The following is a 15,348-nucleotide window of genomic DNA, read 5'->3' as shown; positions in this document are numbered from 1 at the left end:
AAAAGATGTAAGACGCACGACTCCTTGTCAGACAGGGTACTTCCTGCTGATTAAAACCTTGTCAGGTTTTTGCCTGCCATAGGAGTTCTGTTATACTCACAGACACCATTCAAACAGTTTTAGAAAATTCAGAGTGTTTTCTATCCAAACCTGAACAATAATATGCATATTCTAGCTTCTGAGTTGGTGTTGGAGGCAGTTAAAAATGGGAACATATTTTTTCCAAAATTCTCAATACTGCCCCCTGCCCAGACAGGTTAACACAGCTGTGAGTTGTTATTTTTTTCTTTTTTTCATTTTTGACAAAATGAGCAGTCCTGGAAGTGACAGATTTTGACTCATATTGAGTGATAAGACTGAGCTATTTAGCCTTTCGACTAATTTTGGGTTAGTTGGACTAATTTTGGGTTAGTTCTCTCAAGAAGAACTAACCAATCTCAACATGACAGAAAGTAAGACAGGGAAACCAATCTCAACATGACAGAAAGTAAGACAGGAGAACCTATTTCAACATGACAGAGAGTCAGTCAGGAGTCCCTGACCTTATCTTCTCTCAAGACACAGACTATCAACTCAATAAACATTTCCCCCTCTTTTTTTACTTTGATAAACAGTAATGCTGTCTTGAGGTAGACATTAGAAGACAAGCGTGTCCTCCTTCGTTTAAAGATTTTGTGTGAGAAACACCAGCCTGTCAACGGCATCCGGCTTCAGAGATGCTCTGTGCCAGGTCACGATATTGCCACTGCAGCTGAAAACCCTTTCGGAGGGTGAACTGGTAGCTGGTACCAAGAGATACTTTTTTTGCCAGGTGGCTCAGAGCTGGAAAGACAACTTCATGATCCTTCCACCGCTTGAGGGGATCAGTATCACTCTCCACACTTGCTGACTGCAAGTAACTTGACAGTTCATTTTCAATAGCCTCCCTCTTGGTTGGTGGCGCAGTGGTGGTGGCTGTGCGCTGCTTGAAGAAGCTTGTCAGTGTCTTAGCTTTTGGTGCCACTGCTGCTTCTCCATCTGCAGGCTCAGGCACAGTTGGCACACGTAGGTGAGGCGGTTGACAGCTGCTCTGATCAGCCAGTAGCGTCTCCACCTCCAGCTCTGTGCTTCAATGCATCAACTTTTTCACTTGGGATATAGGTGGCCCTGAAGCGTGGATCCACAAATGAAGCCATCTCCAATAGGTCAGTAGTGGCTGGGTCAGAATACTTGCGGTTGAGGTACTCAACAATGCTGGTCTTGATCGATTTGCAAAGCTCGCTATCACCCTCTTCACATGCCAGGAGACTGTCGTTAAAAAGGTGCAGCACAGGTTTTACATATGATAGAGTGACGTACTCCTCACCTGACAAAGCATCGGTAAAGTCCTGGAGAGGTTTCAGGACCTTTTGGACTGCTTCTAGGACCTCTAAGTCCTGCCAGGTAGGGACAAGGTGCCTGGTCTTTTTGTCATTAGACAGGACTTTGGCCAGTGCTCCTTCCTGCTCCAGGACTCTCTCTATCATCTGCTGCCTTGATCCGCAGCGTGTGGCAGACTCGGTTATGAGTTGGTGACTTGGCAGACCCAGCTGAATCTGGACTTCAGCAAGATGTCTCCTTTTCTTCCAGCTGTACAAAAAACAGCTTACAATTCTCTTGCACAGAGAAATGGCCCGGGTGACGCGCTTGTCATTCATGCCATGTCCTGTCAGAATCATAAAAAAACTATTAAACAAATGTGCTTATGCGAGAAATTTGACTCTGTTTTCACTTTAACACACTCATACAACTAAGTGCTTTCCAAAATCAAGCTTTAGAAATATTCTACATTAATATTTTCTTGTTTCATAGTTTATTTTTTTAATCAACGCCAGTCCTAATCATAAATATCAAATATTATATTCATTTATTTTCTGAATTTTAATCCTGTAAGTGATTTTTATGTATTATTATTTGTGTATAATTTATAAATGATGACTATACTGTATGTACATTTACTCATGTTTCATTCTTGTTGTTGTTCTTAGTATTTATGCTTAGTATTTAATGCTACTTCATATTTCTATTCCACTAAAAACTCCACAATGTTTAGGCCTACCTACGTGTCAACATTAGTTTCTAGTTACTTTGCAGTTGGCTCTTTCAATCCAGAGAAAAAACTATAGTCTATCATAATAACTAAATATGTTACCTTGATGATATCAACAGGCTAACCAGCATTTTAAAGTCATAATTACCTCACCTTTACCAGCTGTAACATTAAAGTGGTAAACACATCAATGCATCACTAATTCTTATCCAATAACCTAATAAATATGGTTCTGAAATCTACCATCCTGTATTGTAAGTGATTTTACTTTTACCACTTTGTGTTTTGTGTTTTATTAATCCATTTTTCGGCCAAGAAAGCAGCATAAAACAAAAAAAAGTTGCAGACAAGACACAAAGGAAAATAATGAAAAACTAATATTTTAATGTCACGTCCTGGCCAGTATATAAGGTTAATTGTTTTGTAGTTTGGTCAGGGCGTGACAGAGGGTATTTGTTTTATGTGGTTCAGGGTGGTGTGTTTGATTAAGGGTGTTTGATTTAGTATTTCCGGGGTTTTGGTTTATAGTCTGTTTATGTATTTCTATGTCTAGTCTGGTGAGTGTGTTTCTATGTTGGTTAATTGGGATTGGGACTCTCAGTTGAAGGCAGGTGTTGTCTATCTGCCTTTGATTGAGAGTCTCATATATAAGGGTGTGTTTGTGATTTGTGGGTGATTGTTCTGTGTAAAGCACTATGCTTTGACAGACTGTTAGTTGTTCATTTTCGTATTTTGTTATTTTTGTATGTTCATTTTTGTAGTGAATAAAAATCAAGATGAGCATTCACGAACCTGCTGCGTATTGGTCCACATTTTCCGATGACGATTTCGTTATATCGTCAGAGGACGAAGACAACCGTGACAGAATCACCCACCACCAAAGGACCAAGCAGCAGAGGAAGGAGCAGACGGCATTCGAGTTGGACTGGCGGGAGAAGTGGACTTGGGAGGAAGTTCTGGACGGGGCCGGACCTTGGCATCAGGCTGGGGAGTATCGCCGCCCGCAGTGGGAAATAGAAGCAGCCAAGGCAGAGAGGCGTTGGTACGAGGCCAGAGTGGACGCGCTGAAGGAGATGCACGAGAGGCACCCCCAAGAAAATTTTGGGGGGGGGCACACGGGTAGTTTGGCTAGGCGAAGGAAGAGCCGGAAGCCAGCTACCCGTGGTTATATGGAGGAGCGTATGAGGTGGGGAGCGCCATGTTTCGCTGAGAAGCGCAATATCTCACCCATACGCACGCACAGTCCGGTGCGAGTTATTCCAGCCCCTCGCAGGTGCCGTGCTAGAGCGGGCATCCAGCCTGGTAGGAGGATGCCTGCGCAGCGCATCTGGTCGCCGGTACGCCTCCGAGGACCAGGCTACCCAACTCCCGCTCTACGCACGGCTACCATCAAGCCCCTGCACAGCCCAGTCTGCCCTGTACGAGCACTCCGCTCGTGCAGGGCTACTAGTTCCATCGAGCCAAGGCGGGTTGTGCAGGAGGTAAGATCTAGACCGGCTGTGCGCCTCCATAGCCCTGGGTTTCCAGCTCCTGTCTCTCGTGCGGACCCGGAAGTGCGTCCACCCAGTCCGACTCGTCCTGTTCCCGCTCCCCGCACTAAACGGCAAGTGCGTAAACCCAGCCTCGTCAGTCAACAGTCGTCGGAGCTACCCGTCAGTCAACAGTCGTCGGAGCTGCCCGTCAGTCAACAGTCGTCGGAGCTGCCCGTCAGTCAACAGTCGTCGGAGCTGCCCGTCAGTCAACAGTCGTCGGAGCTACCCGTCAGTCAACAGTCGTCGGAGCTGCCCGTCAGTCAACAGTCGTCGGAGCTGCCCGTCAGTCAACAGTCGTCGGAGCTGCCCGTCAGTCAACAGTCGTCGGAGCTGCCCGTCAGTCAACAGTCATCGGAGCTGCCCGTCAGTCAACAGTCGCCGGAGTGGTCAGACTGCGCTGAACTGCCGGAGTGGCCAGACTGCGCTGAACTGCCGGAGTGGCCAGACTGCGCTGAACTGCCGGAGTGGCCAGACTGCGCTGAACTGCCGGAGTGGCCAGACTGCGCTGAACTGCCGGAGTGGCCAGACTGCGCTGAACTGCCGGAGTGGCCAGACTGCGCTGAACTGCCGGAGTGGCCAGACTGCCCTGACCTGCCGGAGTGGCCAGACTGCCCTGACCTGCCGGAGTGGCCAGACTGCCCTGACCTGCCGGAGTGGCCAGACTGCCCAGACTGCCCCGAGCTGACAGACTGCCCAGACTGCCCCGAGCTGACAGACTGCCCAGACTGCCCCGAGCTGACAGACTGCCCAGACTGCCCCGAGCTGACAGACTGCCCAGACTGCCCCGAGCTGACAGACTGCCCAGACTGCCCCGAGCCACCAGACTGCCCCGAACTGCCAGACTGCCCAGACTGCCTGGAACGGCCAGAACCTGAGCCGCCTCCAATATAGGTGGGTTGGGGAGGGGGGGGTGTAGCACAGTGCCGTCGTTGACGGCAGCCACCCTCCCTTCCCTCCCTTTAGTAAGGGGGAATTTTTCTTTTGGGTATTGTTTGGGGGTATTTTTTTTTTTTGTTAAGGTGCTTCTGGGGTAGCACCTTTAAGGGGGGGGTACTGTCACGTCCTGGCCAGTATATAAGGTTAATTGTTTTGTAGTTTGGTCAGGGCGTGACAGGGTATTTGTTTTATGTGGTTCAGGGTGGTGTGTTTGATTAAGGGTGTTTGATTTAGTATTTCCGGGGTTTTGGTTTATAGTCTGTTTATGTATTTCTATGTCTAGTCTGGTGAGTGTGTTTCTATGTTGGTTAATTGGGATTGGGACTCTCAGTTGAAGGCAGGTGTTGTCTATCTGCCTTTGATTGAGAGTCTCATATATAAGGGTGTTTTTGTGTTTGTGATTTGTGGGTGATTGTTCTGTGTAAAGCACTATGCTTTGACAGACTGGGGCCTGTTGCACAAAACTAGGATAAGGGATTAAGCCAGGATATCTTGGTGATCCTGGCTCAATTGATCCGTAATCCGGTTGCACTAAAGATGGATAGGGGGCAGGAGGATATGTTATGGTATAAATTACCATGGAGATTTATTCTGTGGAGCTAGCCTGCTCCAGACCAGGCTAAATTCCAGGATCTATTTAATCTCATCCCTAATGTCAGTCAGCAGTCACCACAAATGGAAACCAATAGTTATTTCACTGCTCACTATACATTGTTATCACATATAACTAGACCCACTGTCATTATTTAAACGTTTGTGATCATTAATTTCAATGATTTTGGATAAAAAATAATTTTTAGATTATGTTGCTATCATTAGATAATTTACAGTTTCCCATAGACTATAAGGCTATATATAAAATGATAGAATATTAGGGCCACAGAGCCACAGAGGGGAAAAAAACACAAGTAATAATATTGTAACCGGTTGTTTTAAAGGAGGACAGTTGTTAAAATGACAGATGTGGGGCATTTCGTGAAATTGTACTTCAGTATGGTTTCATAAACAAAGACATGCTGATGTGCCAGAATATTAAGTATCACATTGTCATAAGTATCAAAACTGTAAAAACAATATGTAGCTTTTCTGCAGAAAGAACCAGCCTCATAAATTTATGACTTTATCCTTTTTCTTCAGTGTGGCCCTAGTACTCTGTCATATAAACAAATACACATTCCATATGAATATAAAAACACAATGTGTAACATTATGTTCCTTTATTGAATAAGGACAAAACAAAGCAGGTAAACCATCAGCTCCTTTCGAAACTGAAGTCACAGTGACTACAAGATGGAAAGCACAGAATCCAAGCATATTATACAAAATGATACATACACATTCAAAGGTCTGTATATAACACACCCTGCATGTCTGCACACTAAAATAAATGCAGGACAAATCCATACACATCAACTGAACAGACAAATGAATGGATGCAGTAGCCTCCCTGCAGCCTTGTATTACACACAGTATACCGCACAAACATCATAAGAGGCCAAATTCGTAAAAAAACGAACCCAAAAAACCCCCAATTCCTCTGCCACCGCAGGACATATTTAACCAAAATTGAAAGCACACATACTAACTAAAATAATTCAACACATATTGGTCCCTCAGCAGCCGACCACTGTCGTCATCAGGGAAGATTGCCGGATTGTCCCAGTCCATGGCTGGTGGCACTCTGGGGGCCCTCTCCTTCCTCAGGCAGGCCACATTGTGGAGGACAGCACAAGCCACAGTAATATCACATGCCCTAACAGGGCTGACCCTTAATTTGTGAAGGCAGTGAAAGCGTGCCTTCAGGAGGCCAAAGGTCATTTCAACTCTGGCCCTGGTCCTGGCATGGGCATGGTTGTAGGCCTGCTGTGCTTCCTGGGGGTCTGTGAAAGGTGTCAGGAGAAAAGGCTGGCAGCCATACCCCCTGTCTCCCAGCAACACACCAGAGAATTCACCTGTCAACACAAAATCTCATCATTACTACCTCATAAACACAGTGATATTCTTGACACAGCCATGATGGTTATAAATAGGGGTTGTGTGGCTTACCTTGTGATAGGCACTGATAGATTTCAGAGGCCCGAAAGATTCTGGAGTCATGGACTGAGCCAGGCCATTTTGCCACAACATTGCTGATCACACAGTCAGCATTGCAGACCATCTGAAATCATAAGATGAGGAATATTACACCAATCAATGCACATCACTGGCAATGCAGAGTGTTCGTCAATGGACAATATCAAAAAGTTATGTTCACCTGAACATTAATGCTGTGAAAGGATTTCCTATTCACAAAATCGGCCTCATGGGCACCGGAGGGGGCTTTTATCCTTATGTGTATGCAGTCCACTGCACCAATGACATTGGGGAAACCTGTCACACAAAGTAATGAGTATCCTACTATGTGTTAACAGTTGTCCTGTAATTTGTAGATCCTCTTACCTGCAATCCTATAGAACTCCTCTTTGATGTCACAGAGTCTTCTGTGGCCAGGGAAGGAGATGAAGACATCTGCTAATGCTTTGATAGCCAGACACACACTCCTTATTGTGCGGCAAATTGTGGCCTTGTTCAGCTGTTCTGCATCCCCCACTGAGTACAGGAAGGCTCCACTAGAAAAAAAGCGCAAGGCCACACAAACCATTTGCTCCACACTCAGTGCATGGCTCCGTGCAGTGCGGTGCTTAATCCTGGGACCCAGTAGTCTGCATAGATACCTGATGCCATCTGCAGAAAACCTGTATCTTTCATATAGATGGTCATCAGGGAAGGCCAGTGGGTCCAACCGGTCCCTGAAGACCCTTTCTCGCCTGAAGGCTCTCCTCAGCACAAGTGCTTCTTCATCCACCACATCTCGCACGAATGGGCATGCCATTGTCAGAGCAGAAAGGAACACACAATTTTGGGCCTTCATATAGGCTAGTGGCCACACCTGGTGCTGGGGGGGTGGGCAAAAGAGGGCGATGCCTTATAACGATGACTTGGTTGTACTGCTCTCAAGTTTTTTTATTTCAAGGTCCAGTTTCCTAATTGTCCTCTTTTTTATTTCGGACTCCAGTGCAAGATTTTCCATCTTTTTCTTCTTGTACTGAATGTCTGTCTGCCAGTTCTATTTGGCGCCGGAGGTGGTTGCCATACAACTTTCTGATAGCTTGTGAGCTCTGTGAACACAATACAATTAGCGCAGCTGGAATTTGGCAGGATGTGGTGTCCTTTTATTAATGCGCACTATGTTGCCAGGCTGGTTTTCCCACTGTATAGCATCTGGGTCCTGTAAAAGAAATTAGATTTTTTGATTTTGATGAGGACTCCTCACCATTGTAGAGTAAATAGTACTTTCACAGTCTTAACATGATACCTCATGCCTTCTGGAATCCAGAGAGATGGTCTCCTCCTCATCATCGTCTCCATCATGTGCTGTTGCTGCTGCACTGGGGCCTTCACCCTATCACATTTAATCGGATTCATATTGAAGCTAGTAGACAAGACATGCCAGGCCTACAGTATGCCTTTGATGGAGTACTCACTGGATCAGCATCGTCTGGTGCTTGTGCTGGTGGCTCTAACAGGAACACAGTGCTGCCAGACACTGCAAGGCAATAGGTAAACCAAAGTCAGACAGTCCAAATTGATTCAATATGAATGTGGTTGTATCCCATGTAGAGATGGAAGGACATACCTTGAATGAAGCGGGTGGCATCTTGGGAGGAACCTATGCTCGTCTCTTTCCCCCCAGGGATCCCCTCTAAGACGGGCCTGCCTTTATTTAGCTCCAAGGCCATGTCCTCTGCTAGGGTAAGGTCAGCCTTTGGTGACCCACCACCCGTGCCTTGTCTGTGGGTATTCTTTTTCACTGCTAAAACAGTACAGACAATGTGTGAGCAGGCACCTTCTGGGTACAATATATGCTTGTGCTTTGTTAAATATTAGTCAGGGACCATACCATTCTGCAGAATGTTCTTGTATTTGATTTTGACCTGCTGCCATGTCCGTTTTGGCCCGTTCATGTTTAATCTACACACACACACACACACACACACACACACACACACCACACACACACACACACATTTAATGGAGTCACACTGCAAAAAATTACTTGGTATTTTTGTCTTGTTTTCAGTAAAAATATCAAAAAATCTATCATAGCTTTATACAGTGTGATGGAGTTACTTTACACAATTTCACTCATATCTGCAGTGCATTTCAATTAAAAATTTAACCGTTTCATAATTACAGTACAACTGCATTTTTGGAGATGTGAATTAAATATTTGAATTGTAATTGTGATGTTTCAGCGGAGCGGTGACTGTGTAATTGTGCACTACTTACGCATTCAGGCGGTCTGCAATACTTTGCCACGCTTTTTCTCTTTGCTTTATCACTGTGGCGGTGTTGCCTTTCTTCTTAATTATATCTTTTACCTCCTCGTATGCCTCCATGAGGATTTGTGCTTCCGACGGGGAAAAGTACGCGGCTCTAGTTGCCATGGTAAATCAGTTAATCTGTGATCTGTGGCGGGGTCTATTTGAGTGAGCCGTGAGCGCGCACCTATCCAGGATTGGTTTCACCTGGCTTAATGAATCCGTGTCTGCTCATCCTGGCTTGGTCTTTGTGCAACCAATTAAGCCTGGACGCACATGTTTTGGCTTCATTGAGCTCAGCTGAGTCATTTATCCCGGATGTCTTAATTCTACTTTTGTGCAACAGGCCCCAGAACGTGACAGGCTTGATGTAGTAATTGTGTTCAAAGAATATGGGACCAAATACTCAAGTTTTGACAACTTTAATACACTATAGGTTAATTAGTCAGAATACTTATGACTTCTTCAAATAGGGGGACTAGATACATAAATTGCTTTTATTACTCTAAATGGTGAAACAGATATGTATTAAAATATCCTCAAATAAAAGGTGACATTATATACTGTCACCTCATATAAAACATTCTGTCTGAAATCCAAAATGTTGGAGTTTAGAGCCACATTTAAAATGTTAGCTTCACTGTCTGTAACGTTCGGCGTCAGGATATGAGGAAGCGGACCAAAGCGCAGCTGGGAGCGAACACATGTTTATTCAACACACTGGAATAAACACGTACACCAAAACAAGAAAAGATGCCGATACGTTAACTGCTCGGACAAAGAGAACACCCCACAAACAGCGTGGGGAAAACAGCAACTTAAATGTGATCCCAATCAGAGACAATTAGCGACAGCTGTCTCTGATTGGGAATCGACAGAACCCAACATAGAAATCCCCCACATAGATCTAACACAAGGCTATAACGCTAACATAGACAACAAACCAAGGAAAAATACCCAACATGACACACACTGACCCAAAATACCCGAGTTCACCTGGACAGGGCGTGACACTGTCAAAATAGATATGGTGTGGACTGTATACTCAATACAATCTAAATCTGATACCTCACTGTCTGTCTTTTGACTGATACTGCTTTTTAAACTGGTCTGGTCAGTCTACTCAAATATTTGTCTATACATTTTTATATCTACAAGTAATATTATGATCATTTATAACAATGAAACATCAATATATGAATAGGTATGGCAGGTTCCAGGACACTGATGTATCTGAATATGTTGAAAAAATACACTGCCACTATCTTCACCACCAAAGAATAGCAGTGTGATTTTAATAGGATTTGACTCTTTGCAGGCTGTCAGGCTGTCTAGTCAAAGAGAAAGGCTGTGCTTCTCTGGTCTCAGCTCTGTGGTCAAACCCCTCACACCTGAGAGAGCTGGACCTGAGTAACAATGACCTGGAGGATTCAGGAGTGGAGCTGCTCTCTGCTGGACTGGGGAATCCCCTCTGTAAACTGGAGACTCTGAGGTCAGTATTCCTGTAGTTGGTCCACAAGTGATAACTGTTCACCAGATCCACATGTGTTTACCAGACACACATAGTCCACACCACATGTGTTTGGACTGTGAAGCTTACAGTTTTAAATGTGGTGCTATGCTCCAGCATTTTTTATTTCAGATATAATGTTTCTTATTAGGTGACAGTACAGAATGTCACCTTTTATTTGAGGTTAATGGTGAGAGATTAGCATGTTTTGTTGTATCCTCTTTTATTGGTAATGGTGAGAGGTTAGCATGTTTTGTTGTAGCCTCTGTTATTGGTAATGGTGAGAGGTTAGCATGTTTTGTTGTAGCCTCTGTTATTGGTAATGGTGAGAGGTTAGCATGTTTTGTTGTATCCTCTGTTACTGGTAATGGTGAGAGGTTAGCATGTTTTGTTGTATCCTCTGTTATTGGTAACGGTGAGAGGTTAGCATGTTTTGTTGTAGCCTCTGTTATTGGTAATGGTGAGAGGTTAGCATGTTTTGTTGTATCATCTGTTATTGGTAACGGTGAGAGGTTAGCATGTTTTGTTGTAGCCTCTGTTATTGGTAATGGTGAGAGGTTAGCATGTTTTGTTGTAGCCTCTGTTATTGGTAATGGTGAGAGGTTAGCATGTTTTGTTGTAGCCTCTGTTATTGGTAATGATGAGAGGTTAGCATGTTTTGTTGTAGCCTCTGTTATTGGTAATGGTAAGAGGTTAGCATGTTTTGTTGTAGCCTCTGTAACTTTCTCACTCATTATTATTCATGATTCATTCATGATTTGTATTAATCATGTTATCATCAGGATTCATTTAGTAGTGTTTAGAAACATGTTATCTACTCACTTAGACAGAAAATTATCCAGTCATCATCCACCATTTTATTACTGGGCAAAACACAACCAAAACAAACTGCAAATGCAACCAACTAGTTTACAACCAAACACTAATCTTTTGACTACTTTAATACACTATAAATGAATTGGTCAGAATACTTATGACTTCTTTAAATAGGGGGCTAGATACAAATAAGTGTTTTCATTTCTAAATGGTGAAACAGATATGTATGAAAATATCCTCAAATAAAAGGTGACATTATATACTGTCACCTCATATGAAACATTGGTTCTGAAATCCAAAATGTTGGAGTATAGAGACACATTTAAAATGTTATCTTCACTGTCAAAATAGATATGGTGTGGACTGTATACTCAATACAATCTAAATCTGATACCTCACTGTCTGTCTTTTGACTGATACTGCTTTTTAAACTGGTCTGGTCAGTCTACTCAAATATTTGTACTATACATTTTTCTCCCTACAAGCAATACTTTGATAATTTTGTCATTTCTAATAATGATACTTTCATTTATGAATAGATATGGCATGTTTCAGGACACTGATCAATCTTAAAATTTAGAAATAATACACTGCCACTATTTTCACCACCAAAGAATAGCAGTGTGATTTTAATATGATTTGACTCTTTGCAGGCTGTCAGGCTGTCTAGTCACAGAGGAAGGCTGTGCTTCTCTGGTCTCATCTCTGAGGTCAAACCCCTCACACCTGAGAGAGCTGGACCTGAGCTACAATCACCCAGGAGACTCAGGAGTCAGACTGCTCTCTGCTGGACTGGAGGATCCATACTGCAGACTGGAGAAACTCAAGTATGTGGAGAGTTTATGTCAATGTTCATATCAGACATGTTTGACTTATCAGGCTAGTTAAGACAAACATTCTTACCACCACTTGGACAACGTTATATGTTGACTGTGTGTGTGTCCAGTGTGTGTGTATGTGTGTGTGTGTGTGTGTGTCTAGTGTTTTTGAAATTTTTTATTTCACCAACTGGACTACCAGGTAGTCCAGTTGAGAAAAAGTTCTCATTTACAACTGAGACCTGGTCAAGATAAAGCACAGCAATGCGACAAAAACAACACAGAGTTACACATGAAGAAAAGTACAGTCAATAACACAAAATAAAAGAAAAATAGAAAGATCTATGTACAGTGTGTGTAAATGTAGAAGAGTAGGGAGGTAGGCAATAAATAGGCCATAGAGGCGAAAATAATTACAATTTAGCATTAATACTGGAGTGATAGATGTGCAAGTAGAGAGATTGGGGTGGAAAATAGCAAGAGTGTAAGTAATAATATGGGGATGTGGTAGTCAGGTGTGCTATTTACAGATTGGCTATGTGCAGGTACAGTGATCGGTAAGCTGCTACGACAGCTGATTCTGTAAGTTAGATAGGTAGATATAAGACTCCAGCTTCAGAGATTTTTGCAATTCGTTCCACTCATTGGCAGCAGAGAACTGGAAGGAAAGGCGGCTAAAGCAAGTGTTGGCTTTGGGGATGACCAGTGAAATATACCTGCTGGAGCGCGTGCTACGGGTGGGTGTTGCTATGGTGACCAGTAAGCTGAGATAAAGCGGGGCTTTACCTAGCAGAGACTTATAGATGACCTGGAGCCAGTGGGTTTGGCGACGGATATGTAGTGAGGGCCAGCCAATGAGAGCATACTGGTCGCAGTGGTGGGTAGTATAATGGGCTTTGGTGATAAAATGGATGGCACTGTGATAGACTGCATCCAGTTTGCTGAGTAGAGTGTTGGGGGCTATTTTGTAAATAACATCACCGAAGTCAAGGATCGGTAGGATAGTCAGTTTTACGAGGGTATGTTTGGCAGCATGAGTGAAGGAGGCTTTGTTGCGAAATAGGAAGCCAATTCTAGATTTAATTTTGGATTGGAGATGCTTAATGTGAGTCTGGAAGGAGAGTTTACAGTCTAACCAGACACCTAGGTATTTGTAGTTGTCCACATATACTAAGTCAGAGCCGTCCAGAGTAGTGATGCTGGACGGACGGGCAGGTGCAGGCAGCAATCGGTTGAATATCATGCATTTAGTTTTGCTTGCATTTAAGAGCTGCTGGAGGCCTCAGAAGGAGAGTTGTATGGCATTGAAGGTCGTCTGGAGGGTTGTTAACACAGTGTCAAATAAGGGCCAGAAGTATACAGAATGGTGTCGTCTTCATAGAGGTGGATCAGAGAATCACCAGCAACAAGAGCGACATCATTGATGTATACAGAGAAGAGAGTCGGCCCGAGAATTGAACCCTGTGGCACCCCCATAGAGACTGCCAGAGGTCCGGACAACAGGCCCTCTGATTTGACACACTGAACTCTATCAGAGAAGTAGTTGGTAAACCAGGCGAGGCAATCATTTGAGAAGCCAAGGCTATTGAGTCTGCCGATAACAGTGCGTTAATTGGCAGAGTTGAAAGCCTTGGCCAGGTCGATGAATACGTCTGCACAGTACTGTCTTTTATCGATGGCAGTTATGATATCGTTTCGGACCTTGAGCGTGGCTGAGGTGCACCCATGACCAGCTCTGAAACCAGATTGCATAGCGGAGAAGGTACGGTGGGATTTGAAATGGTCGGTAATCTGTTTGTTAACTTGGCTTTCAAAGATTTTAGAAAGGCAGGGCAGGATGGATATAGGTCTATAACAGTTTGGGTCTAGAGTGTATCCCCCTTTGAAGAGGGGGATGACCGCGGAAGCTTTCCAATCTTTGGGGATCTCAGACAACATGAAAGAGAGGTTGAACAGGCTAGTAATAGGGGTTGCAACAATTTCGGCTGATAATTTTAGAAAGAGATTGTATAGCCCAGCTGATTTGTAGGGATCCAGATTTTGCAGCACTTTCAGAACATCAGCTATCTGCATTTGAGTGAAGGAGAAATGGTGGGGGCTTTGGCGGGTTGCTGTGGAGGGTGCCAGGCAGTTGACCGGGGTAGGGGTAACCAGGTGGAAAGCATGGCCAGCCGTAGAGAAATGCTTATTGAAATTTTCAATTATAGTGGATTTATCGTTGATAACAGTGTTTCCTAGCCTCAGAGCAGTGGGCAGTTGGGAGGAGGTGCTCTTATTCTCCATGGACTTTACAGTGTCCCAGAACGTTTTTGAGTTTGTACTACAGGATGCAAATTTCTGTTTGAAAAAGCTAGCCTTAGCTTTCCTAATTACCTGTGTATACTTGTTCCTAACTTCCCTGAAAAGTTGCATATCACGGGGGCTATTCGATGCTAATGCAGAACGCCACAGGATGTTCTTGTGCTGGTCAAGGGCAGACAGGTCTGGAGTGAACCAAGGACTATATCTATTCCTAGTTCAACATTTTTGGAATGGAGCATGCTTATTATACCTCTCTAGGGGGTGTGGGACGCACATTTTTCTGAATATAAAAATTCATAAAACATACAAGTGTTATACATCGGTTTAAAGATTAACTTCTTGTGAATCCAACCACGGTGTCAGATTTCAAAAAGACTTTACGGCGAAAGCAAACCATGCGATTATCTGAGAACAGCGCCCAGCAGACAAATCATTACAAACAGTAACCAGCCAAGTAGAGGAGTAACAAAACACAGAAATAGCGATAAAATGTATCACTTACCTTTGATGAGCTTCATATGGTTACACTCCCAATACTCCATGTCACACAATAAATGTTCGTTTTGTTCGATAATGTCCCTCTTTATCTCCAAAAACCTCTGTTTTGTTGGTGCATTTTGTTCCGTAATCCATTGGAACAAAGCACAGTCACAACAGGCAGACGAAAAATCAAAAAAGTACCATAAAAGTTCGTAGAAACATATCAAACGTAAATCCTCAGGTTGTTTTTGTCATAAATAATCTATCATATTTCAACCGGACAATAGCTTCGTCAATAGAAAAGGAAAAACAAGAAAGGCACGCTCCTGGTCATGCGCAGGACTCATGTCTGGAATGAGGACTCATGTCCTCTCATTGAAAGGGGTGTTTTTCCCTCATTTTTCAGAGTAAAAGCCTGAAACGATGCCTAAAGACTGGCCACATGTAGTGGAAGCCATAGGGATCGTGAACTGGGTCATAAGTCTTGGTATGGTGGATAGGCTTTCAATGGAAAAACAGCCATTTC

At 43.8% G+C, this 15,348-nt stretch overlaps 1 protein-coding gene across 1 annotated transcript; it reads right to left on the bottom strand.

Annotated features, from left to right (window-relative positions):
• Positions 1-5,900: 5,900 nt before the first annotated feature.
• LOC115186588 (putative nuclease HARBI1) lies at positions 5,901-7,408 on the bottom strand. Its single transcript, XM_029746176.1, has 4 exons — positions 6,976-7,408; positions 6,791-6,906; positions 6,583-6,694; positions 5,901-6,488 (listed from the first exon to the last, which is right to left on the bottom strand). Exons 1-4 carry the CDS (start codon positions 7,406-7,408, stop codon positions 6,118-6,120), a joined length of 1,032 nt encoding a protein of 343 aa, XP_029602036.1. The 3' UTR covers positions 5,901-6,117.
• Positions 7,409-15,348: the final 7,940 nt, after the last annotated feature.

The sequence above is a fragment of the Salmo trutta genome, unplaced genomic scaffold, assembly GCF_901001165.1.
Source record: "Salmo trutta unplaced genomic scaffold, fSalTru1.1, whole genome shotgun sequence".
NCBI lineage: Eukaryota > Metazoa > Chordata > Actinopteri > Salmoniformes > Salmonidae > Salmo > Salmo trutta.
This window is presented reverse-complemented; position numbering and strand designations above follow the sequence as displayed.

Coding starts and splice junctions, on each gene's coding strand:
- LOC115186588 (XM_029746176.1), bottom strand. CDS start 7,408: ATGGCATGCCCATTCGTGCGAGATGTGGTGGATGAAGAAGCACTTGTG. Junction 6,907..6,975: donor GGAGTTCTATAGGATTGCAG/GTAAGAGGATCT, acceptor TTTGTGTGACAG/GTTTCCCCAATGTCATTGGT. Junction 6,695..6,790: donor TTCACAGCATTAATGTTCAG/GTGAACATAACT, acceptor TTATGATTTCAG/ATGGTCTGCAATGCTGACTG.